Genomic DNA, 25886 nt, shown 5'->3' on the forward strand with positions numbered 1-25886 from the left:
GCAAAGTCAGGAGAAAACGCGGGCACCAGGGCACACCCTGGCCAGCCAGGACGCCAAAGAGACTCGGAAGGAGCAGCTCAACAAGAGACAAGCCCAGAGGTCCCTCTCACTCCAAGTCATCAACACCCACAGGCAGGGCGGCGGCAGAGGCCAGATGTGTCCTTCCACGGTCCAGAGCGGGGGAGCAGAGGCCTCGAAACCCCTCCCTCGGCCAAGGCCCTGGAGCTGGAGCTCCCTCCGCCCCGGCAGCCACGCCAGGACCACCTGCGCTGTGGGCATCTCCCGAGGGCGGGCGACCTCCGGCTGCTGGCGCGTTTCCATGCCTTCTCACGCTGGAGAGAACGCCCCTCATTCACCTTTGTGCCCCCTCTCGGGTGGGGCTGGGACAGAGCAGGTGCTTATCAATACCTTCTGAGGCCACACACCCCACGAGGTGCCTGCAGGGGCCAGGGCTCCTGAAACCTGTCACAGCCCAGCCAACAAACACCCGGAGAGTGCCCACCCAGTGCCACCCTATGACTACCACGTATGCTCACTGCCAAAGGATGCAATGCAGTGGGTACCTGAGCCTGCAGTATAAAACACCCCCAAACTTTAAGACAGGAGTGCTTACGGCCAGGGGACCTCAGTGCACGAACAAGCCCAGGCACAAACGAGACAAAACCCAACTCCAGGGAAACCCCCTTGAAGACGCCACGGCTGCACTGAACGTGAACCCCACTAGGCGTTCCAGCGTGTGGGAAGGACCCTGGACGCACGGTCCACTTCTGGCTCCTCAAAACGAGGAAGACTTCACGCACGATCCGCCCACGATGACGACAGTGCCACAGGGGCTCTGCGCACGGCGGGGGCGGGGTGGGGAGCAGCCGGCCCGTCGCAAGCAGCACTCGAAATTTACGGGAGATGCAGTTGTTCCCGAGATGCCCCGAGACCCAGCCACAGCACCAGGCTGTCAGCCACTTCAGCCGAACGACCCGAGAAAAGGCTTTATGTCCCCACAAAGGCGAGTGTCCAGAAACTCTGTGGCTGCCAAGAACCTGGAAAACCAGAACCGCGGTGGGGGTGCGGATGCCGCCCCACGCCTCACAGTGTCTGCAGGGAACGTCGTCAGGATTGTGTGGAAGGAAACGCCAAGCGGAAACGGGCCGCGCGGGGCACAAGGCGGCTCAGGAACAGGGCTCTGGGTTCGTCCAGGTGACCAAGAAAACCACCTCTCCCACGGGTGCATCTTCCAGACCAGGCCGCCTCCGTGCAGGGATGGGGTGGCTGAGACCCTTCCGGCCTGCCTGAGGCCCTGGCCGCCCACGACCCTCTCTGTGGCTGTCCCACACAAGGCCCCGCGCCACCGCCTAACCAGGGCCTGCAACTCAGGCTACCGCAAAGAGCAGCTCCCGTCCGTCTGTCTGCGCCCCAGGCAGGAAGCCTGCTCTCACGTGAGGCGTGAGCACCGGCCCCCACGGGAGGTGACCCCAGTCCAGATGAGGGCCTGCTGTCCAAGGGACACTGGCATCCTGGCCTGGATTCCAGGCCTCACCGAGACGCCAGGGGGCTCGAGCGGGCAGGGGACCCGAGACAGCAGGGGGCTTGAGTGGGCAGCGGGACCCGAGGCAGCAGGGGGCTCGAGCGGGCAGGGGGCTCAAGCGGGCAGCGGGACACTGGGGGCAGAGGTGGTCTGTTGCTCAGTCTCCTGAAGAGTGAACTTCAGCAGCCTCGGTGAAGAGGAGGAAACGTCAACCTGCACTGACCTGTCACTCAGACACACAGGCCTGACTGCTGTGGCAGGCGTGGCTCAGACCACGCCAGAGTCCCGAGTGTGCGCCCCGCCCAGGCCCCTGCCGCACGGCGGGCGTGAAGCTCACCAGCCACGACAGAGTCCTCTCCATCCCACGTCCGGCCGGGCGACAAGCACACGGGAACGGCCTGAAGGCCGGCGGTGACTAGGGCATGTCCCCAGGCCGCGGGCACAGCTCACCTGGTAGGTGTCCCACAGGCGGACGGTGCAGCGCAGGGGCACCTCCCGGGTCAGCAGGTTGTTCATCCAGCGGAAGGCGAACTGCAGGTAGCGCACCTCGTGCCGCTCCAGGTGCCGGTGGACTTGCTCTAGGACAGACAAGGCCGCTGTCAGGACACACAGGCCAGCTCCGACCACGCCCAGGGACCACGGGAAGCCCGCCCCCAGCCGACGCCCGCCTGACGGCGTGAGCAGGGGTCTGAGAGGTGCGGGCAGAGCTGAGCTCGGCCGGCGGCCTAGCCCCACAGACAGGCCCTCCTCCTGCCCAGGGCAGGCCCCCAGGCTCAGGCGCGAGTGGGGTTTGCAGGGGGCAGATGAGCTCGCCAGCTGGAAAGGAGGACCCCCCCCCCCTCCAGCCACTGCGCAAGCGGGCACAGCCCTGGGCCGGTGCCTCTGGGTCCAGGCTGGGCACGGTGAGGACGGCTGGGCCTCTGAGAGGAGCCAGGCTTCACCGCCCGCCCTTCCCTGGCGCACAGCCTCCTGAGGGGCCAAAGTCGCTCGCCACAGCGGCAACTCCCAGCCTGGGTCCCTGCGGCCCTGCCCAGGTCTCTGCCCAGTGAGCGTCGGCAGCCAGCCCAAAGGCCGCAGGGCTCCACGAAGCTCGCGCCTATGGAAGCCTGGAGGAGCCACTGCAGGAGGCCAAGGCCCAGTGCTCACAGCGACACGACGTCCCACCTGAGGGCCCGAGAGGCGCCGTGCCGTCTCAGAGCAGGTGCGTGGTGCCCGGGTGGCCACGACGGGACCCAGGACTTGCGGTGCCGACTGCGTCATCGGCGCCCACCCGAGTGTTGCTAAGTCCCCCTGCACCCATCTTTTCCTTAACGCCCCGAGTCACCAACATGTCCTTCTCTCGGGGCTCATCTTCCCCGGGGGCCTGCCCTGAGAGGCAATCCTGAGAAAAGCTCACAGGTGTTCTCCCAAAGAAAGTTCCAGAAACGGCACGTAAACAAGTGTACGAGAGAAGTTAGCTCTGGCCTGGTTTGATACAGGGTCTGGATAACTGCAAAGTTGCAGAAACCAGCCTTCCCTAGAGGTAGAGGACCCTCCGGACGCCCTGTGCGCCTACACGAGCACTCGGCAGAAGCGGGGGCAGCTGGCCGGGCAGGGCTGTTCCCCGACTGCAGCCGTGCTCACTGCTTCTGCTCCTGTCTCTCCCACCCCAGATGTCACCCCACCCCCAAAACACTGCTGCCTTCAACCCAGGAGGTGGGCAGGGCACTGCCAGGCGATGAGGCCCCGTTGATGCTGGGGAACAGAGATGGCAACTCGAGACCAAGTCCACCAGACAGTGGCCGGCCGCAGGACAGGGCCACAGGAAGCACAAGGCGCACCTCTGAGCCCAGGCTGCCAGCAGGGAGGCAGGTCCCGGGAGGAGCGAGGTGACACGTTGCAGGAAGAAGACGGGACCCGCGGGGGACACCAGAGGCCCCACACCCGCCTCTGCAGGGACAAAGGGACGGAGGGTGCGGGGCCAGGCCCCAGAAGCAGGGACGGAGGCCCAGGCAGCAGGGCTCCTCTGGCTGGCGTCGGCTCACCCCACTATTCGGCTCCCATGGCACCAGGCACCCCTCCCTGAAGGGACAGACCCACGCCAGAGGGACGTTTTGCTCCACCAGCCACGCAGACAGGACGGAAGGCCCGGCATCCCAATGGGCCAGGCTGCAGCGTCCTCCCCGTGAAAGCGTAGGGAACAGCCCCGTCTGGGCACCGGGGGCTGGGAGGGTGTGGGCAGGAGCCCCAGGGGGTCGGGACAGAGGCATCTGGAAGCAAGCAGCACACAAGGGCGGTGGAACAGGTCGCCCTGAGAGGTCTGACACCCTCCTCACACCAACCACAGCAAACAGGCATGTGCAGAAAGACCATGCATTTCTAGGACAAGCCCAAGATTTCAGTGAACAAACAGTCTCTTTGCACCGGGCCCTTCCAGCTCTTCCTTCTGGGCCTCCTGCCTTGGAGTGCATGGTAAGGGGAGGGAGAGGGCAGCGCCCAGGCCTCAGGGGCAGCAGGGCACCTCAGGGGTGCAGTCGAGGGTCCCAGACAGAGCCGCACACCTCCTCATCCCAGGCTCACCTCAACGTCCTCGATCAGAATCAGGTGAGACCTGAGACTGTTTAATCAGCTCTGCGATGCCCATGTGCAGCCACACCCGTGCCGGGCCTACGGGGAACTTACACGGCAGCCGGCGCCCAGCAGCCCCGAGACGGCGGGAGGCGGGACCCTGGCCCCTCACAGGCCCTGCAGGTGGAGGTCCCCGGGAGGGAAGAGCCGCTGTAGCGCAGAGGGGCGGCACTGTGGCCTCTGGAACACGTTCCTTCCTCGTTTATTTCCAAACAAACTCAATCCCAAGATGCAGAAAGAAGCCTCGCCCCCTCCTGCGGAGGGGAAGTGCCAGCCGCAGTCACCCGCGTGCCCTGGGCGGGGCCTGAGCCCACGGCTCTCCACCGCTAAGAGGCCAGGGACAGGAAAGGCCCCCCTCGCTGTGTCCCTGGCCCGTCTCCCGGGGGCACTTACTGCCACAAGGGGGTTTCATCTCAAGACATCTTGAGGTTCCAGAAAGGGCCCCAGTTTGGGAAAGACTGATCCACAGAAGACAGCTGGGATGTCTCATAATGGCCCTCCCCTCCCCCGCACTCCCGCCCCACCGTGTGCCCTCAGGTGGCACTGGGTGCCTGGCGGTACCTGCCCATGGAATGGACCTGCTCTGCCAGGCCTTCGGGCTCTGCCTCCCGAGACGGCTTTCCACCTGCGCCTCCCGCCCAGCCCACCTGCCCTGGCTCGAGACCTCCGCTTCCCCCAAGACCTGCAATCCCTCCGCGTGGTTCCACACCCCACCAGGACAGCGGTCACCACAGCTCACTGGGCAGCGCTGCTGCGGGGTCCGTGCCCACCTGGGATGTGAGCTGCTCAGGGGCAGGTAGGGGCCGAGTCGCCCGTTCCCCAGCCCATGCACACACCAGGTGCTGAGTGAGGGAGGAAGAAATCGTGCAACATGAACACACCCGGCCTGCCTGTCTGTCCCTCCTCCACCCCGAGGGTTCTCAGCAGTGCAGGGACCATTCTGTTGTTCTCCATGAGTCAGGACTCATTTCTAATGTGGAATTACCAGCAGCTATAAAACTAAACCTCTAGAAAGTTCGGCAGGGCCATGAATGACCCTTACATCCAGACCTGACCTCTGCCCTTCCCCAAGGTCAGGAGCCCTACCGCACACCTGGAGCCTAGAGCCTGGAGCCTGTGCTGTGCCCTGACCTGACCTCTGCCCTTCCCCAAGGTCAGAAGCCCTACCGCACACCTGGAGCCTAGAGCCTGGAGCCTGTGCTGTGCCCTGACCTGACCTCTGCCCTTCCCCAAGGTCAGAAGCCCTACCGCACACCTGGAGCCTAGAGCCTGGAGCCTGTGCTGTGCCCGGGCCCTGACCTGACCTCTGCCCTTCCCCAAGGTCAGAAGCCCTACCGCACACCTGGAGCCTAGAGCCTGGAGCCTGTGCTGTGCCCGGGCCCTGACCTGACCTCTGCCCTTCCCCAAGGTCAGAAGCCCTACCGCACACCTGGAGCCTGGAGCCTGTGCTGTGCCCTGACCTGACCCAAAATTCAAACAGGACGGAAAATGCTGAGCCAGGCGCTTTCGCACAGAGAGCAGCGCATGCCATGAACACCCAGGTGGCAGGCGAGAGTCGCACCCGAACGCAGGGCGCCAGGCCCCGCCAGGTGGCCCTGGTCCTTCCTGGTCCTCTCTAGGACGTGTGGCTGCGGCCAGTGCCCATCCTCACTGGTGCTGGGCACACAAGCCGGCGGGTCAGTGGCCACCTGTCCCTGTCAGTCCGCTGCTGGCACAGCAGAGCCCCAGCCCCTCAGCCGGCAGTGGGATCGTCACTGTTCCATCATTGGAAGGAGGAGCCAACTCCAAGCTTATCGACGTGATTGACCTTTCACAGGTCCCAGGACGCCCAGGCCCCCGTTCGCAGTAACACCGCAGGTGCTGGCGGAGCAGCTGCAGGGCCCAGGGCACTGACAAGGGGCCAGTACCCAGGTCCTCATGGGGTCAGGGGCAGTGACTTCCAAAGGGCAGGACCCTGTCTGGGCCACAGACTGGCACGGAGCCAGGCCTGGAGGGCTAAGTGCCCAGTGTGCCCATGCCCGCAGCCACATCCTAGGAGACAGACGGGGACCGTGTGGGGCGTGGCCAGGGCGAGTGCACGCAGAACAGCGCGGCCTCCCAGCCCCTCGGGAGGTGCCCAGGACTGGGCCGAGCAGCTCCAAGCTGGGCCTGCGCGGCACGCGGCACCTTCCCAACGTGAAGTGCGAGTCCTGACCGGGACACGCACCACGAGACGGGCCGGGTGCCTGCCCACGGTGCACGCACGCTGGCCGCAGACCACGGACAGAACTGAAGACTGCCGTGTTCCGTGCATGGCCCCACACTGCCAAGTGGGCGCATGGGTACCCTCCACGTCTCGGGACCAGCATGGGACACAGTGCCCTCTGCAGAGCACCTCGCCTGCCTGGATGACCAGAAACCTGCCACAGCGTCAACCCCCGGGACACAGGCAAACTCCCTGGGAACGTGGGCTCCTGCTCCGTCAGCTCCCTGAGGCCTCAGCGAGGTCTCCAGGGACGCGCACCTGCAAAGCAGCTGCGGGGGGGCGGTGCCCTGCTCTCAGCAGGTCAGCAAGTTGCAGCAGAACCACCGACTCTGAGTGTCCCGAGGGCTGGCCCCTCCCTGCCCGGAGCAGACCTGAGTGGCTGGAGGCAAAGTGCCCGCAGGGTGCGGGTGTGCACCGCGGCCGGGAGGCACCTCAGGCCAGCTTCGCTGGACAGCCGCCCTCGGCCCAGGTCAGGGCCTCTGGAGCGCCCGTGCAACACTGGACAGCAGGCCTTGCTCCCCTGGAGGCGGCCGCTGCCCCCGATCACGCGGCCTCTCGGAAGCCGGCCATGAAGCACGAGGCGCCAGCCACCGGCTCTGCCACCTTCCGATGGCGCAGGGCGTTTCAGCGAGGCCACCTCCTCTTTCCAGCACCTTGAGAGATGGAGGATGGGGGGCAGCCATCCTTGCGCTGGGAAGACGCCCCGCCTTGCAGTGGCAGTGGGCTGACACGGGAGACCCGGCGAGAGAGCAGAATGCCCCTCCCTGGGAACACGGGGCGGAGGACGTGCTGCTGTGCCCGGGCGGAGAGGTCCTCCCGTCGACCCGGAGCGGGAGGGCAGGGCCCCGCTGCGCAGCTCAGGAAGGCCCTTGTCGCGAGCGTGGGCGAGCGTGGGCGTGGGTCAGGCCACTGCAGCGCTTGCTGGCGACTTTCCTCAGCACCTTGGACAGCAGAGCTGCAGGGTGAATGCTGCTGAGACATCTTGTTTTCTTGGTTAAAAATAAAAGTAAATTATGCAAGAACACTGCATCCCAGGATCTATGCTAGAAAAATTACATATCCCATTGACTTGGCATAAAAACCTAAAAACCACACTGTTTAGGCAGGGCCAGACACTATTTGGGTTTATTTGCGCTACCTGCCAAGGCAGCCTCTCCAGCCCTCGGCGCCGCAGCCCGGGAACAGGCCGAGTCAGGGCAGGTCTCAGCCCTCCAAGCACCAGCGGACAGGAGAGTGGGACCAGCCCCCGAGTGCGCACGGGCCTCCCAGAGCCGAGGCCCACGCGGCTCACCGCTTCCGCAGCTGCAGGTCTGGCTCGCGGCGACAGCCAGCAGCTGGAAAAGACGGGCGGCGCTGTGCTGGGGACGGCAAAGGGGACGGAGGGCAGCAGGAAGGCAGAGAGCCCGGGTTCAAACTGCAGGCAGCTTCCAGAAAGTTCCCGAGACTCTCAGTGCTCCAGGTCTCTCCTGGGGAACAGGGGGCTCAGCTCCCGCACAGCACTCGGGCGAGTTCCTGGTGTGGTGGCTGCCCCTTCCGGCTCTCTCTGGATGCCCGACTAACGGGGAGGGAGGGTGCCAAGCCACGGACACAGACAAGTCCGTGATGGTGACTCTGCCTGGGCGGCGGGGAGAGCCCGCGCTCTGGGGCCCGCGCAGGGGGGGCGGCGGGGAGAGCCTGCGCTCTGTCCCCCCATAAAGAGCCCCAACTGGCTTCCCTGGACCACTGCCAGGCCGTCTCAGGCTCCCTCCAGACGTCTCCTGTCCGCTCCCACAGACCACGAGCAGAGTGACAGTGGGCAGGATGAAGGGCAGACCAGGGGCCAGGGCCAGGGCCGGTGCGGCCCCCACTGCCTTTCCAGGAGGTGGTGTGGGAAACTGGACACGGCAGTTCTCCTCGGACACAGCGTGTCACGGCCTGTGCGCCCCCAGGAGGCCCCAACAACGTCCATGCTCGTCCTGGAGCAAACACGGCTCCCCCGGAGAGCAGGGAAGGCAGTCGCCGGACCGCACTGATGGTACAAGGAGAAATCCCAGCCCACACCCACCCTGTGCCAAGAGCCCAGGATCCCAGCGGACCCACAGGTGACGTCCACGCCCCCTCGTCCTCCACGAGCTGGCCTCCCAGAGGCGCACCTGTCCCTCAATCCCTGCGGGTGTCACCTCAGAAAGACGCTGGAGGAGCCTCCTGGGCACAGTGGAGACTGAGGGCCGGGCCCCTCCCTGGACCCCCCACAGCAGGAGTCTCTGCTGTGCTGTGGGGGTGACTGCGAGGCCCTCAGGAGCGCCCAGCTGGGGCGGGTCCTGCAGCAGCCAGGCCGCAGGGAGAGGAGGGGAGACTGAGGGCCGGGCCCTCCCTGGACCCCCACAGCAGGAGTCTCTGCTGTGCTGTGGGGGTGCCTGCGAGGCCCTCAGGAGCGCCCAGCTGGGGCGGGTCCTGCAGCAGCCAGGCCGCAGGGAGAGGAGGGGAGACTGAGGGCCGGGCCCTCCCTGGACTCCCCTCAGCAGGAGTCTCTGCTGTGCTGTGGGGGTGACTGCGAGGCCCTCAGGAGCGCCCAGCTGGGGCGGGTCCTGCAGCAGCCAGGCCGCAGGGAGAGGAGGGGAGACTGAGGGCCGGGCCCTCCCTGGACCCCCACAGCAGGAGTCTCTGCTGTGCTGTGGGGGGGCCTGCGAGGCCCTCAGGAGCGCCCAGCTGGGGCGGGTCCTGCAGCAGCCAGGCCGCAGGGAGAGGAGGGGAGACTGAGGGCCGGGCCCTCCCTGGACTCCCCTCAGCAGGAGTCTCTGCTGTGCTGTGGGGGTGCCTGCGAGGCCCTCAGGAGCGCCCAGCTGGGGCGGGTCCTGCAGCAGCCAGGCCGCAGGGAGAGGAGGGGAGACTGCTTTCAGCCACAGGCCCGTGACTGCCCAGTCCAGGCAGGACGCCCACCCCGCCGGCTTCCCAGCTGGTGAACACAGGTGCCCAGGAGAGCACACAGCTGCCCCCAGGCCCCCCACCCGGCCCCACCTGGGCCCCCTACAATGGACCGCAGTCCCAGCACAGCGCTTCCCTGAGCTCTGTGAGCCGTCCTAGTGACTGCTCAGACGCGAGGGGCGTGCACACGGCTGCACTTACAGCCCCGAAGTCAGAAGTGCAGGCTCGAGGCGACATGGGTGCTGCTGCGTCTGGGGTGTGGCCAGTCCCGTGGAGAACTGAGTCCTCGCCTGCGGGGTGAGCAGCAGGACCGCACACTTACGTGGGCAGACAGAGCGCTCCTGCCGCCGCCACAGGCCCTGAGGACGCGACGCAGAAAGACCCAGGGCGACTGCAGACTCTCTCCCGAAGGGCTCCTGCCGGCCCGGTCAACCGTCACGGTCCCAGCACAGGCCTGCCGTCTCCCCCCAGCTCGCGCGTCGTGGGGAAGCTGCTCTCCGTCCACGCAGAGACCCACGCAGCCGCAGTGCTGCCGCGTCCGAGCCACGCCCAGGCCTTGTGGACAGGCGCGCTCTCGGACCCCGGCACAACCACATGTACCTGCACCGCAGCATGCCATCTTTCCACATGCAGACAGGCACCGAGGTCCACACTCTGACAGTAGCACCATCCAAAATGCCATCTTCTAGAGCTGCATGGGACTGCAGCGATGGCTGTTAAATCATCCCACCCCACAGACGTGCTCACCAGCTTCTCAACAACACTTCCCAGCAGAGCTGTTTCCTCCCGAAGGAGCAACCAGGGCGCACGGCCAGGGGCGGGTGCCGCCGGCGGCTGGCCTGAGGCCCAAGCACCACCGGCAGCCCCGTAAGCTGCGACAAGGACCCCGGCGCAGACTCTGAGATGCGGCGGCCGGGAGCAGAGGACAGAGCAGGTGGATGGGAGCGGGAGGGGCCCAGCTCCCGGCTGCGTCCCACCCACCCTTCTGCAAGGTTCAAGACTGGGACGCAGGACAGGGCGGACGGAGATAGGATCTCAGCACTGCCACGGACACAGGACGCCGCCAGGCCCGGCCCGCTGGGTGGGCAAGGTGAGCCAGTCACCCCGAGGTCTCTGGGCTCCCCCAGCCCCGAGGTGGGTGCGCGGGACGTGTGGGTATGGACAGCAGCAACAGAGCCTCACAGGGGGAGGAGAGGGTCACCTGTCCTGTGTTCACTGCACCACTGTCTGGTTCTGCGCAACTAACCACCACCAGCCCAGCAGCCTGAAGGAGCCTGAACTGACACCGTGCCGTCCCCGAGGACCTGCGCCCAGGAAGGGCTTCAAGGGGCCTCGGCTCAGGGTCCCAGAGCTGCCACGGAGGCCGTGCTGACCCACGGGAGCAGCTGAGCAAGATGCCCTTCCAACCCACGCAGGCTGCTGGCGGGCGGTGCTGAGGGCCCAGCTCCTGCTGGCTGTCCGCCAGAGGCGCCCACAGCCCTGCCAGGCGGGCGTCTCGGTGTGGCCGCCGACTTCAAGAGCAAAAGCAGCTCCGGCTGGCCGGCTGACGTGGGGCTGACGTGTGTGATGCAGCCACGGGGTGACCGGCACCCTCCCCAGACTGTCGGCCGGAGCAAGGGGCTCGCTGGCGCGGACAGAACGGCCCCCTCCAGCCCGCCCGGCACGGGAAGGCCCGGCTGCCAGGCGGCCGCTGCGCTGGTGCGAGACACGGGCTCTCTGTGCTGAGGGAGATAAGACTGCTCACACCCCCCCAGCACTGCGACCGCGAACGGAAACGACTCTGGGGAATCGTTTCGAAACCAGATTTGATGGCCTCCCATCAAACCAACCCACTTGTCTCCTTAAGGTCAAGGAGAATTGCTGTATTTGGAAGTCTCTACTCACAGTTTAATTAAGTAGTCTCGATTTCGCAATAAACCCTGAACATCCATCTCGGGATGGAGGGTCGCAAAGATGACCGTTAAGGAGCAGAGCCGAGTCTCAGCCATGAGCCTGGGTCCTCACCTGCCTGGTTTCGTCCCACGCGAACGCACGGCCGTTTCCGGGTGTGAGCGCCCCCGAGCGGCTGCGTGTGGTCCCCGGTGTCCCAGCTTCCAGGAAGGACAGAGCGAAGGGCACAAAGACAGTGTCTCCTGCCTGCACCTCCCGCCGGCCGCCACGACCCTGCATGCTCGGCCCCGACTGGAACACGAGGCTTCTAAGGCCATAAATGGGGGGGCATCTCTGAAGCCGCCGCTCGAACACAGGCTTCTACGACCCCGTGCGGAGGGCAGGCCGGGAACAAAGCTCCCACAGCGACGCTCATGTGCCACCGTCTAGCACAGGGCAGAGGGCCTGGGCTCGGAGCCCAGCAGCCACACCCTCCCAAACGGCCTGGCCCCGTCCTGCGAGGGCTGTGGTTGAGCTCCTCCCTGAAGGCCTGGAGCCCCGAGACCTCTTGGACCCTGCCAGTCTCAGGGATTGGAAGTTAATCCCTCTACACGCTCAGGGAGGAAACCTGGAAACAAGCCTGAATTGGGCAGGACACACGGTTTGGGGGGCAGCCTAGGAAGAGAGCAGGGGCGGGTGCAGGAGGGTCCCAGCCAGCAAGGTGGCAGGGAAGGCGACAGGCATGACCTGAGGTCCCGAGATGACTGGGGAGGCGGGATGGGGGAGGGGTGGGCCAGCACCGGTCTCAGGTGGCAGGCGGGTGAGCCGAGGACCCTGAGTCCCGGAGCCTCTGCTCCAGACCTGGGGAGCCCGAGTCCCACAGTGGGGCTGAGAATTCAGAGCACTGGGCGGCCCCCTGGGGTGGCGGGAAACATGTCTGAACACTGTCCCTGCCCATGGAGCTCGGCCACAGAGAACGGTCTCTACACCCCGCTCACAGGTCCATGAGTGGGGAAGCCAGTGGGCCAGCGCCCCGGACACCATGAGGAGGGTCAGCGCGGTCGGAGTGGGGGTCACCTGGAGATGAGAGCAGTCACTGGAGAGTCGCTGGACAAGGCCCCCGCCCATCAGCCCAGCCTGTCCCCTGTGCTGGGGCCGCGGCATCTTCCCGCCACCTTTCCCCACAAGGCGCAGGGCCGGCTGCATGGCCCGAACCCTGGAGCTCCACACTTCGAACACCCCTAGGGCCTCCAGGACAGCAGGGAGGGGCCTAGAGAGTCTCAGGCAAACAGAGCCCAGGGAAGAGCCTACACGGGCAGTGACCATCTAGGGACCAGGACAGCAAACAGGGAAGCTGCTCAGACCCCAACACCCACGTGGTCAAGTGGAGTCACCCTCAAACTACACAGAAAGCATCCACTGCAGGAGCCCTGGCACACAGGGCGCTCAGAAAACTCCTCTCGGTCACCCACCAACACATCCGAGCACCCTGCACAGCGGGTGCGGTGCTGGCCACTGGGTCGAGGGATGGAACGGCCGTTCCGCCCGCACAGGGTCGCATGGAGGGTGAGCACCAGAAGGTACCAGATGCCGGCAGGATCCCAGGCGGAGCTGCAGGGGTGGGGCGGGCATCTGGTGGTGGCATCACCACAGAGAGGCTGCAGGCTGCTGCTCCCCAAGGAAATCCTGGGGCCCGGGCAGGGAGGGCAGACTCGGAGCCCACAGGACGCCACTGCGCCCCCAGTGGTTGGGAGCCGGCGGGGAGGGCTCTGTGTTCAGGACCAACTCAGGAGGGGCAGACTAGAGGCCACATGAAGATCATCCAGCTATGGGGAAACTGAGGCCAGAGAAGGGGCCAGGCTCTCAGGTGGGATACAACACGCACATCATTTTAACAGTAGCAGTGATAGCGATGGGATATTAGCAGTAGTAGCAGCACCAGTAGTGACAGCAGCACTAGTAGTGACGATGGTAGTAGCAGCCCTAGTAGTAGCAGCAGTACTGGTGACAATGGTAGTAGCAGCACTAGCAGTAGCAGCACTAGTGGTGACGATGGTAGTAGCAGCACTAGTAGTAGCAGCAGTAGTAGTGACGATGGTAGTAGCAGCACTAGTAGTAGCAGCAGTAGTAGCGACGATGGTAGTAGCAGCACTAGTAGTGATGGTAGGAGCAGCGCTAGTAGTAGCAGCACTAGTGGTGATGATGGTAGTAGCAGCACTAGTGGTGATGATGGTAGTAGCAGCACTAGTAGTGATGGTAGTAGCAGCGCTAGTAGTGACGATGGTAGTAGCAGCACTAGTGGTGATGGTAGTAGCAGCGCTAGTAGTGATGGTAGCAGCAGCGCTAGTAGTAGCAGCACTAGTGGTGATGATGGTAGTAGCAGCACTAGTAGTGATGGTAGTAGCAGCGCTAGTAGTAGCAGCACTAGTGGTGATGGTAGTAGCAGCACTAGCAGTAGCAGCACTAGTGGTGACGATGGTAGTAGCAGCGCTAGTAGTAGCAGCACTAGTAGTGACGATGGTAGTAGCAGCACTAGTAGTAGCAGCAGTAGTAGTGACGATGGTAGTAGCAGCACTAGTAGTAGCAGCACTAGCAGTAGCAGTAGTAGTGATGATGGTAGTAGCAGCACTAGTAGTAGCAGCACTAGTAGTAGCAGTAGTAGTGACGATAGTAGCAGCACTAGCAGTAGCACTAGTGGTGACGATGGTAGTAGCAGCACGAGTAATGTAGTAATAGCAGCAGCAGCAGCAACCACATGTCCAGGGCCCTGATGGAGGCTGGACAGGAGCCCGGGTGCATACTCCTCACTCACTTTTCTGAATCGCACTACACATCCTCCTTCTCTTTGGTTTCTTTTTTTTTTCTATTTTAGATGTTTTTGTTGATGTTTTTAGAGAGAGAGAAACATCCATGAAAGAGAAACATTGCTCAGCCGCCTCCTGCACGCCCCCTACTGGGGATCAAATCCACACCCTGGGCTCCTGCCGCGACCGGAAATCAAACCAGGACCTCTCAGTCCACGGGACGACGCTCCATCCACGGAGCCACCTTGGCCAGGCCCTTCGGTTTCTTTTGTTTGCTAGGTGATGTATGCATCCCTCTTCTCAGATATGCAACTAAACATGCAGGTTTTCATGAAGGCACTTAGGTCAACTTGACTTAAGGACTACGACACCCCCGGGAGAGACCCCAGGCCCTCTAAGACGCCCGTCATCGTCCCCGCTCCTCCCACATAGACACTCGTCTCTTCCACCGGCCTCCCATTTCCGCTGGTGGACAGTCTGCTCCACAGACGGCCCCCACGCAGACTGGCTGCAGGAGGTGGGCCAAGGGAGGGGGGCTGTCCTGGCTCAGGTGCAGGCAGGGTCCCTGAGCACCATTCACAAAGCCACGCTCCACAGACCATCTGCCCTGGTTCCTACCGATGACGACTTCGTTTAAAACACAAACCCACACTTCCGAGCTGTTATGGACTGAGTATTTGTGCCCCCCACCCACCCCCAAAACGGGATGTCGAAGCCCTGACCCCATGGCTGCATTTGGAGACAGGGCCTTGCAGGAAGTGACGCAGTTCGGGGGTCATGAGGGTGGCCCCGAGCTGGCAGCATCCGCGTCCTTAAGACACCAGAGAGCTCCCCCGCCCCACGCACATGCCCAGCGAGGGCCCGTGAGGACACCACGAGAAATGCCACCTGCAAGCCAGACAGCGCGCTCTCCAGGGACCAGACCAGCCGGAACCCTGAGCTTGGGCTTCCAGCCTCCAGAACGGTGAGACAGTGAGTGTCCATGGCTCAAGCCCGTCTGTGCAGGCAGTGGCAACGCAGGCAGACAAGACGCAGCCCTGACCGCCGGGCCAGGCAGCTGTGCCCAGGGCCCTGTGCCTCCCTGTGCTCACAGAGCACGCCCGTCTGTACATGGTGCTCCGTCACCTTCTGCTTACACGCCAACCCATGCAACACACACCATGCAGAGTGCTGGGCACGTGGTCCACTCCCCATGGCCCCTTGCACACGGCCGGCACACGGAGAGGTACTACGAACGTGAGGACGTCGCAGGAGACAACTGCAGCGGTCTGCCAGGGCCTTGGTCGCCTGAGAGTGACACCGCCCTGGTCTGTCAACAGCACCCCCTTTGGCCCCTGAAGGCTGAAGCCCTGCCTGACATTCCCCCTCCTGCGTGCAGACTCTGCCTTCGCCTATGCGGTGCCTGGCTGCAATCCTGCTGCTGAGCGCCAGCGGGGGCCCGGGACCCGCGGAGCAGGCATGTGGCTGAGGAAGCAGCGTGGACGGGACCCAGAGCAGAAGCTGAGCTGCAGGCTGTCCTTAAGGAGAAGCAAACAGCCTGGGTTAGCACAGCCTACGGCCACTAGAGGATGAAGAGGTGGGGACCACACTGTGAAGGGCCCTGGAGGCCACCACAATGTGTTTCAGCCACTACACTGAGATCAGCAGTCCAACCGTGGTTACAGGCTGAAGAGCGGCTGCAGCGTGGACGAAGGACTGGACAGAAAGAAAAGCAAGATCCGCCCGCACCCGAGTGACAAGAACCAACCCATTAGCAGGCCGTGCTGGCTGTGGTCCAGGACGTGAGCTCGAAGGTCACCTCCACGGTCACCGTGAAGAGAGCCCAGCCACCCTCAGGCGGTCTATCTCCGGACGACTCAGCAGAGCAGTCGAGGGCTCCTGGCCAGCCTTGTAGAGAACCATAATTACGAAGTCAGAACCCAGCCAGAAATTGATCAAACCTAATGAAGAAGAGAGACTTCACTCAAAGAGAAGCATGTGGTGACCAGATTCATCACAATGCTGCTCGGAGGAAAGTCAGCAGGCTCAGCTGGTCTAGAGCTCGGCCGGAGCCCTTGGCCACGAACACAAACGCCTCCGGGGGGACTGCTGCCCTGCTCTGACACGGGCAACGGGACGTGTGCCAGCCACCAATGTGCTCCACGGAAAACAGACATCACTGACCTCGGATGCAGGGACCACGCCAGTGGATTAACTGCATCTAGAGAGAGGGAGAGAGACTGTGTGTGTGCGCGTGCATGTGTGCACGTGTGTGCGTGCATGTGTGTGTGCATGGCGCGCACCTCCACCTTCTTCAATGTGAAATGGCCATCACACAGCGGCGTTTCCGTCACCGCCCGCCTCCCACAGAAAGGGCGTCCTGAGGCTGAGGCCTGGTTTGCCTTCAACTCTGCCCACTCTGAACGCACCTCCATAGAGCTGCAGATCAGGTGCAGGCTCTGGGCAGGGCCGGCCACGGAGGAGCAGGGCCTTGGGGACAGACCAGGGAGCGCGTGTCCGTCCACCTCCCCAGCTCTGGAGCTGCCCGCCCAGTCCTGTGGTGTCCACCCACCACACCGAGGGTGACCTGTGGCTCCCTTCTCACGCCAGCTCCAGCCCGACGGGCGACTCGCTAACCTGTGGAGCGGTTCTTCCCCACCTGGTGCTGAGACTGCACAAACAAGCCTGACCTCGGCCGCGCTCGCAGCTCCCAGGTGCAGCTTCCGGAGCAGTTCTTCCCCACCTGGTGCTGAGACTCTGCACAAACAAGCCTGACCTCGGCCGCGCTCGCAGCTCCCAGGTGCAGCTTCCGGAGCACGGCTTTCGCACGCGGAACGGGGCTCTCCGGGTGTCCAGCCAAAGATGCAGGCACCCCACTCGCCGTGACACCCTGTCACAGCAGAGCTGCGAGCGAGCTGGCGTCGGCCCGGGAACGGGCTCTGCCGCAGCCCGCAGGGCACCTCTGGCAGTTCTGACGCGGGGCAGAGCCAGGCTCTGCGATCTCGGGGCTGCCATCATGTCACTGATGTCACAGCCACACAGGTCTAAGCTGCATGATCTGGATACACGGCAAAGACGTAGAAATGCACTTTCACATGGAGTTTTCTCCTTCAACTCATGAATCTGTGAATTCGTGTTCTTCGGTCGTTGTGTAAAACATCTCAGGCATGATTTCAAGTCCGTCCACCGTCTCGCCCCTCTCTATCTTTGACCCCAGATAAAGCCACTAGCACCATGACCCTGGGTCCCCTCCCTTCTGTTGCCCATATTTGCATCTCCCCAGGTTTCATTGAACTATTTTCTCCCAGACCATCTTCCAGTTCACTGACTTTCTCTTTAGCTGTGTCTCATTGGTTAGACTAGTCCATTCCATTTTTAAATTTGATTTTTGATCATTTTTCAAATCTTTGATGAAAAAATTATATAACTTCCTATTTCCCTGCAGGCATGTCCTGGCTTCTCTATTTTTCCCCCCTCATTTCTTCACACATAGTAAGGATAACAGTTATGGCCAATTACAACTTTGTGGGCCAGTTATGTATGTATGTCTATGTACATGAATGCGTGTGTGGGTGAGTGCAGTTGTGTGTATATATATATAAGCATGTATACATCTACGTTATCCATAGGAACATTTGTGTTCTGAAACTTCCTCCAGAAAAGACTTGGTTTTGCTCCTCCCAGAACTAAGGACACAAATACCATGATCAAGGCTCACGCCCCTGGTCCTCCAGCTGCTGTCACCCTGGACCACAGACCCCAAGGGCAGCTGGCTCTGACTGTACCCTGTAGGCATCTCTCAGATGCCCACCTGGGGTGGTTTAGGGTTTGGCCAGTCACTCCATAAGGCTGTCGAAACCACAGCTCACTTCGGGCTTCTCTCTTCCGGATGGACACAGCCCTCGGCACAGCAGCGGCCTCTGTGCAGGGCTGCCCCTCTGGGCTCCTGCACCCTCCTAGAGGCTGGCCAGGTCCTGTCCTCTGGTTACAAGTCCAATGCTCTTAGGACATTTGGTTTCTTTCTCCTTTTGTTTCTTTTCTTCCTTCTGTCTGTTTGCCGGCTTTATCAAACATTCACCCGCGTATCTGGTGCACCTGGGAGGGAGTTGGATTACCTGGTTCTTCCCACTCTCGCCTTTTGCTTTAATCCCGAATGAAGAGGCTCAGATCTCCATCTCCCACTCTGCCCGGGACTATACGGGGTTCCCCTGGGGTTCGCAGACCACTGCTCCCACCCTGTGTCCAGTCCCTCAGATGCTGCCCATCCTCCTTCCCACTCAGCCTCCACAGACACGCCCCGCGTTCTTCATCCACAGCCCCTCCGGCCCGCACCACAGACTCTTTCTAAGGGTTTGGGGCTGCAGGGAGGGTTACAGTACCCGTCAAAATAGAACACGACTTGAGTGCGTCTCAGAGGTGCGCTAGCTGCTCCTTCTCCCGGAAAGGAAGGCCGTGCCCCTGCCCCATGACTGAGCGGCCCGTGCTTCCTCTGTCCCCGGACCTCTGACCGCCTCGGCCTCTGCACTGCTTCCTGACTCCCGCGCACACGTCCTCCCGCCCCGCGGCAACGCCCAACGTCCCGCAGCTTCACTTTGCAGAGCGACCTGGCGTTTCCCAAGCCCTGCAGTGGGCCAGACCCACGGCTCGCTCCTAACAAGTCCGTGAAGGCGGGTTCCTTCATCAAAGTGTCAGAAAGTTCTGACATAAATGCTGTCCTTCCCCTAAAATGCAGAAATGAGGCAGCGGTTTATTAAAGGCAGTTTTTCCTTCCCTGGATATCCTGCCCTTAATAAAATCTTTACGGTCTCAGCACAGGCTCCAAGCCCACAAACCCTCCGAGAGGTGGGTGCTGAAGCGGCCGAGGCCTGCGACACGGCTCCGGGGGGCTCTGCGGTGCGGCGCCCAGCCACAGGGCCCTCCGCAGGGCTCCTGCTTCAAAAGCCCGGCTGTTTGCATGCTGGGACCATCACAGAAGTTCTTCAGGGCTCATCAGAAGAACACGCTGCACAGTGTGCCCTGTGACGAGCGGCATCTCCGGTGTGGAGAAAGCTGATGACTGCGACAGAAACCTGTGGGACGAACACCCTCAACACCAGTGCGACCCACGAGCAAGCACGGGCGGGGTCCCTCGGCCGCTGCAGCTGCCCCGTGAAGTGATCGCCAAGCACAGGGCGGCGCTCGGCTCCCAGGACCCAGCTGCAGCCAGGGCATGGCCCTGGCCGGGCTCCCTGACCTCCACGCGACCTCAAACCTCCTGCTGGGCGCAGGGGAAGAGGGGCCGCTGACGAAGGGCGATTCCCGTCCACCGCAAGCCACGTTTCAGAGAACTAAATGAGACCGGGGAACACTCTAAACTGCTGGTCGGGAAAGAAATCCAACAAATCAAAGAACGATCTCTCTCTGTGAAATTAACAATAAAAATGTACATAAATGCAGCCACACACGCGAAAGACAGCATTTGAATGGACAGGCTCCAAAGCAGCTGGACGTGCTGAGCCAAGCAGAGCGTCGCCGGAGGAACTGGGTAAATGAACCTCGCGATGTGGAAACTGAGGAGCCACGACCCACAGAGGAGGAAACCAGAGTCCACCAAGGAGCAGACGGAGTTCGTCATCTGCACAGCGCACGTGGGGAAGTCAATCACGCTTCCCAAACCAAGTGCCCTTCTCCTGAGGACTATCCGGCTGAGGCTGACGCTGGGGGTGCGGGCGGCAGGACGCAGGGCCGGGCAAGCCCCGGGGCAGCGCCAGGAGGCAGGCCACCCCCACGCTCTCTGCCTTCGGTGGGACATCTGCCGGCTCACAGGGGCTCTTTGGGAACAGCCACTCCCTTCTCCGGACCTGCCGCGGGCTCTGCTTCGCGTCACTGTGTTGACGCTCTGTCATCCACTTAAACGCCGGGGAACAGGCTTGGAGGGGCCCGCACCCCCCACTCCCACTTAGTTGAACTGTGCTGCTGCAGCGTGGCAGCCAGCACATCACGGGCTACGCTGGGACGAAGGCGCCACTCCCCTGCGCACACTTGAATTTCCCGTGACACGAGAGGGGGCGCTCCCAGGCCTGGTGACTAACCGGGTCCCAGGAGAAATCACGCAGGAAGCAAGGGTGGGGCCAGTGCCCGCGGGCAGTGAACAAGTAGTGTGGTACTGGCTGGATGCGCACTCACAGCTTCCTGCACAGGGCCCTGGGCACCTAGTGGGCACCCGTGTCTGTCCTGACTCCACCCCTTCACACGGGGTGGGGCACTCCTGCCCCCGGGGGGCCGGGCCGGGAGAGGGGCATCCTGTCACCCTGCAGGGCGGCCTCGCCCACAGCGTCTGCCCGCCCACAGGGGCCCGCTCAGGGCTGCTCACCATCGATCCGGCTCACGAGCTCTTCCAGCATCTTCACTTTCATCTGGATCCCAGGCTGGGCAAAGGTGTAGTTGTCCTGAGGAAACACAGCGAGGACCGTGAGCACAGCAAGGCAGCCCCGGGACCCAGGTGAGCAGCCACACAGGGCCCGCTGTGTCAGGCCGCAGGCCCGCCTGGGCAGGGCCAGCACGTGTGGCCTTCAGAAGGTCGAGTCCAGCCCTCCTGATGTCAGAGGGCCAGTGCACCCATCTCAGGAGCCTTAGTGGACGTTTCTGTGCGGATGGAAGACGTTCGCACTGAGATGAACTAACAGCCGCTGACAGGCAAAGCTCATTTCGGGGACGTGTCTGCAGGAAACGGACGGGCACTCAGCCTGGCCACAAGGAATGGTGACCAGTCATGCCAACAACCACTGCGTGGGCAGTGTGACCGCGGGACCACCCCCAGTGAATGCGGTGGCACTCACTGACCGAGACGGGAACACGGGCTCTGGGCTCTGGGTCAGACAGCCTGCGGTGGAGGCTGCACGGTGACCTGGGAGCCGCGTGACTCTAGCTCCAGCATCGTCATCCCTACATGGAAACCACACTCCTGCCTCTAGGTCCGCCGAGGCCCCGGGGAAAGGGTCAGCAGGATGCGTCAGAGGTTCGAGGGGACAGTGACTAGTCCTGCCATGACCCGGGAGCACAGCTCAGCCGGAGAGGACAGCGGGCACCCTCGGGCCCACCCTGGGCACCCCTACACAATGACTACGGGCACCTCAGCCAGTGCCCGGGCATTTTCAGAACAAAGGCTTCAACTAGACTCGTGCGGGAATAGACTTACACTCACTGGGGATTACAGAGGGCAGAACAATCACCCCACACGTGGCCACAGCACAACCTCTGGAACCTCGCGAAGGGAATGAGGGTTGCTGACAACTGACGGAAACAGGACGTGCCCGGGATCCTTCCAGCGGCCCCGGGTGACCCCGGGCTTCCAGGCAGAAGCAGAGAATCGTGTCGGGTGGAGGAGGGACACAGCCGGGCGGCCGGCTGCTCTGCAGGGAAGGAGGGCCAGGGCCACGCAAGCCGGCTGGAAAGGCCCCGACATGTTCCCCTGGAGCCTCCAGAAAGGACGCGGCAGCACACCCGACTGCCCCGAGAGCCACCGCTGACCCCGGGACTGGAGACACGGGAACTGACACCGAGGCGTGGGTTCGTTCTGGGCGAGGCCCCTGCGGCTCAGCAGGAACAGAAAGACCAGCAGAGTCTGGAGCAATGGGGACAGCGGCTCTGCACGCGGGCCTGGTGGCTCACGCCGGCCTGAGGCAGAGCGGGTGGACGGCCGGTCCTGGGAGCGCCGGCGGGGCGGGGCGGGGCGGCTGGGCTGCAGCGCACTGGGCAGCCAGGCCTGGCGCAGCCCAAAAGCCGCGTCTCCCCGGCACTGTGGACCGCGGGGCACAGGTGCACGCAGCGCAGGGCACGGGGTGCTTGCCGCACGCGGGGGCAGACCGGCCGGGGAGCACGGAGAGGACAGCCCCTGTCACTCTGCCTTCGGGGCCAGGAAGGCAGCGGGGGGCAATCCGGCCTCACGTGGAAAATGCTTCAAGAGCGACATTCCCGAGTGACCGGCCGCGGGGTGCACTGCTCAGAGGGGACCGGCCCACGGAACGAGGAGAACCCAAACCTGGAGAAGGGACGCAGGAGCATGCGGTCCAGGTGTCACCACGCAGGGCCCTGGGACAGGCAACTGCACCCACAGAGCCACTGGGCCCTGGGTCTGCCCGGAGGGGGTCCACGTGGTGCACGTGGCCAAGGGCCGACTCCCTGGCACAGTCCACACGCCGAGACTGACATGCACTCACACGCACGTCCTGCGCAGAGCAGGCACCACCACCACTGCAGCACGGAACCAGAAAGGCCTACAAGGCAACCAGGGCTGTTCCTCCCGAAATGCAAATGGACATACAGCCGGGACTCGCCCGGGACCTTCTCCCACGTGGACTGCTGGCGGCTCTGGATTCCAAACGGCCACGTCCCCGCGAGGCACCGGGCAGAGCTGCACGCCCACGTCACCTGTGGAGCCAAGGCCCCTCTGTGATCCCTGGCAGCATGACGGACAGGCTCTCCCGGGGTGGCGTCCACAGGGGCCTGGGCACGAGGCGGGTCCTGCTAAAGGCTGGACCGGTGAGAAGTGAGCGCTGTCAGAGACCGTGGTGCGTGGACCGGACTTCTGGGCCCTGAGGAGCTGTGTGCTCCCAGGAGGCCCGAGACCCTCTTGCGGAGACAGAGCACGTGAGGGGAGACCGTGAGCCTGGACGTAGAGAAGGAAACTGGCTCTGGCCTTGACCTTACAAGGCCAGCCTGGAGGGTTCATTTCTCGCTGGAAATTAGCAGCAGCGGCAGATCAGATTCAGATTTGGGCCTTTTGTGTTGCTAGAAGTCTGTACACGGCATCCGAGCGCAAGGTAGGGTCCCGATGAGCAAGGTTGAATGCGGATGTGATTAAGGACGAGAAATAAACTAGAGAGTGACTCTGCACACTCGGGCAGGGCCTTGGGGAGGACTCAGCGTTCGGTCCTGATGAGCTGCAGTCGCCCCGGCAGCCCCAGCAGAGCCCCCGAGGGCAGGTGGCCGCCCCCGCCCTCCCCAGGGAAGGCCCCGTCTCTGGCTGAGCAGGAGGCAACACCCCAATCCCGGGGTCTGCTTCCAAGTAGAGGGGCTCAGCAGGTGCCGCTCCTGCGCCTTCTCCGGCCCCAGAACAATAGCCCCAAATGACAACTCGTATGTTGTAAACCTGGCGAACAAAGAGCCTGGGAGGTTCCCCTCCTCCCACCTCTGGGCTGGCTGTCCCCCAGGAAGGCTGTGCACCCGAGGGCCGCCCCAGCGCACAGGAGGGTGGCGAGCCAAGCAGTCCTGGGACTCAGTCAGCCGGTGTATTTGGTTCTCACATGAAGATGGAACTTCAAGCTTCTCATTTAGAAGAAGTAACAGTTATTCTTCGGTCTCCATCTGCCACTATTTTGTTTTATTTCTCAATTTGCTCAAAACCCAGGTAGAAAAGATGGATTCTCTTGGAAATGCAAACAATAAGAAAAGAATGACACCTGGGAGCCTACAAAAGAAATAAAAGAAATAAAAGATCTGTATTTTGAAAAAGCCCAAACAGACTGGCGTGTGTGGCCCTGGGGTCCTGGATGTGGCCACGGCGGGAAGTCCAGCCTCCTGACAGCGCCAACCCACATGACAGCACGGGCTCCCAGGGCAGGCCGGGAGGCTGGGCCCTAGGTCAGCTGTGCGAGGCCAGGCTGAGGACAGCCTGGTCAGTGGCCAGGAAGCCCTTCAAGGGCACACCAAGGGCACTCCACAGCCAGAGGCTACGTGAGCAGGGGAGGGGACAGTGCTCTGGCCCAGCCCCGCCTCCCTGGGAAGGCACCTGCCGGGCAAGGCTCCAGGGCACCTGGTTCAGACCACGGGCCCGCCTACCGCGGCCAGGAACAGACTCACCCGGGACACCCGCACCCCGGGCAGCCCTCCCACACGCCGCACAGGCGCCTCCGCGGAATGAACACGTGCCCATCGGGCACAGCGGGAACACGAGACCACCGTGCGCTCCAGAGCCCTCGACAGTGCTGACATGCTCGCGTCCCCCGCGAGGAGTGAGTGTCCACGCCCTTCCACACCAGCCTCGATTCCGTCTTTACAAAGGTGTGCTAGACGAAATGCAGGGTCACAGGGAGGAAGGGGTGAGGGCTGCCATGGCACTTTGGGGGACGTCTCACAGGGGGCAGATCACATCGGCAGGAAGAGCCAGAGACCCGGCGGGCGCCTCGCCTCGCGCTCCAGCTCAGAGAAGAGTTGAGAACTGCACTCCGTCAACTTGGCTGCAAGGACCCCGCACCACCTATCAACTCCAGCCTGCAGAGGACTGAGGCTCCCTCTGGCCTGTGACGAGGGCTGTACCAGACCCCAGGTCCCCTCCTCCCGAGGCCCTCGTCCCAGGTCCCCTCCTCCCGAGGCCCTCGTCCCAGGTCCCCTCCTCCCGAGGCCCGCATCCCTGGTTCCTCCTCCCAAGGCCCACGTCCCAGGTCCCCTCCTCCCGAGGCCCACGTCCCAGGTCCCCTCCTCCCGAGGCCCGCATCCCTGGTTCCTCCTCCCGAGGCCCGCGTCCCAGGCCCCTCCTCCCGAGGCCCGCGTCCCAGGTCCCCTCCTCCGGAGGCCCGCATCCCTGGTTCCTCCTCCCGAGGCCCACCCCTTTCCTGGCCAATCTTGTGCTAAGAAAGCTCCTGCCTGATGCTAAAACCAAACCTGCCTCCCTCAGCTGCCCCGAGCCCGCCTCTGCAACAATCCAGTAGATGCACCTCCCTGACCTCACCAGAGCCCTAGGCATCTGGCCGCAGCCCTGGACATAGTACCTGGCATGGGCCCCGCAGCCCAGACAGAGAGGGCGGCTTCAGCCAGGCCCACGAGCACAGCCGGGCAGTCAGCACAGAAACGCACAGACGAGACACCCCGACTGCAAGCTCTGCCTGCTAGCAGGCCTCCCTGAACGCCTCCCAGTGTCAGACCACATGGCTGCCCGGGTGGAGCCGGGACTTGAAGAGCAGGCTGAGGCTCTGTCCTCGCGCCAGGCTGTCTGCAAGGCCGGCCTCACCTGCAGCCCCTGTGCCCCTGTGCCCTCGCCCCTGTCCCCCTGTGCCCCTGCCCCTATGCCCCTGCCCCTGTCCCTGTGCCCCTGCCCCTGTGCCCCTGCCCCTGTGCCCCTGTGCCCCTGCCCCTGTGCCCCTGCCCCTGTCCCTGTGCCCCTGCCCCCCTGTGCCCCTGCCCCTGTGCCCCTGCCCCTGTGCCCCTGCCCCTGTCCCTGTGCCCCTGTGCCCTCACCCCTGTCCCCCTGTGCCCCTGCCCCTGTGCCCCTGCCCCTGTGCCCTCACCCCTGTCCCCCTGTGCCCCTGTGCCTTCACCCCTGTCCCCCTGTGCCCCTGCCCCTGTGCCCCTGCCCCTGTGCCCCTGCCCCTGCCCCTGTCCCTGTGCCCCTGTGCCCTCACCCCTGTCCCCCTGTGCCCCTGCCCCTGTGCCCCTGTGCCCCTGCCCCTGTGCCCTCACCCCTGTCCCCCTGTGCCCCTGCCCCTGTGCCCCTGCTGTCCCTGTGCCCCTGTGCCCTCACCCCTGTCCCCCTGTGCCCCTGCCCCTGTGCCCCTGCCCCTGTGCCCTCGCCCCTGTGCCCCTGTGCCCTCGCCCCTGTGCCCCTGTGCCCCTGCCCCCCTGTGCCCCTGCGCCCCTGCACTGGGGCGGGTCCCCACCTCTCTGAGAACGGCTTGCTGGGCCGCAGCTGAGCAGTGTGCTCGGTGTGGACTCCTGCTTTCTTCCCGGAGGCCATGAGTTGGATGCGCAGGCACAGGGCGCCCGTGTGACCAGCACTCATGACACCTGGGCACCGAGTCTCTAGCAAGCCCCCTGGTGGACATCTCACACCGTGCAACCCCAGGGGAGGCCGCGTGGACACGTGTTCCAGGGGTGTCTGGCCTTCCCCTTGGCTGTTCAGCTGCACCCCTGCCCTGGAATGAACGTGCCGTGAGCACAGCACTGAGCCTGGGTCGCCGAACCTGGAGGTGCTCGTGGGCCC

The 25886-nt window shown here is 63.6% G+C and overlaps 1 protein-coding gene across 6 annotated transcripts in view; it reads right to left on the reverse strand.

The window, feature by feature from the left end:
- The window catches only part of TBC1D22A (TBC1 domain family member 22A), a 228356-nt gene that overhangs the window by 46534 nt on the left and 155936 nt on the right, over window positions 1-25886 (reverse strand). Inside the window, exons 10-12 of one of the 6 annotated variants that reach the window (XR_004961560.1) lie at window positions 20283-20358; window positions 15699-15891; window positions 1988-2100 (exon numbers count right to left, since the gene is read on the reverse strand). Coding sequence is in view for 5 of the 6 variants with exons in the window: in XM_036278220.1 (XP_036134113.1) it covers window positions 1973-2118; window positions 20283-20358 (222 nt within the window). In the remaining variant the exon portion in view is untranslated. Of the gene's footprint in view, window positions 1-1972; window positions 2119-15698; window positions 15892-16114; window positions 16152-20282; window positions 20359-25886 lie in introns of those variants that run through there. The other 5 variants (XM_036278222.1, XM_036278223.1, XM_036278225.1 and 2 more) reach the window with 5 other exon arrangements.

The sequence above is a fragment of the Molossus molossus genome, unplaced genomic scaffold (assembly GCF_014108415.1).
Source record: "Molossus molossus isolate mMolMol1 unplaced genomic scaffold, mMolMol1.p scaffold_m16_p_26, whole genome shotgun sequence".
Lineage (NCBI taxonomy): Eukaryota > Metazoa > Chordata > Mammalia > Chiroptera > Molossidae > Molossus > Molossus molossus.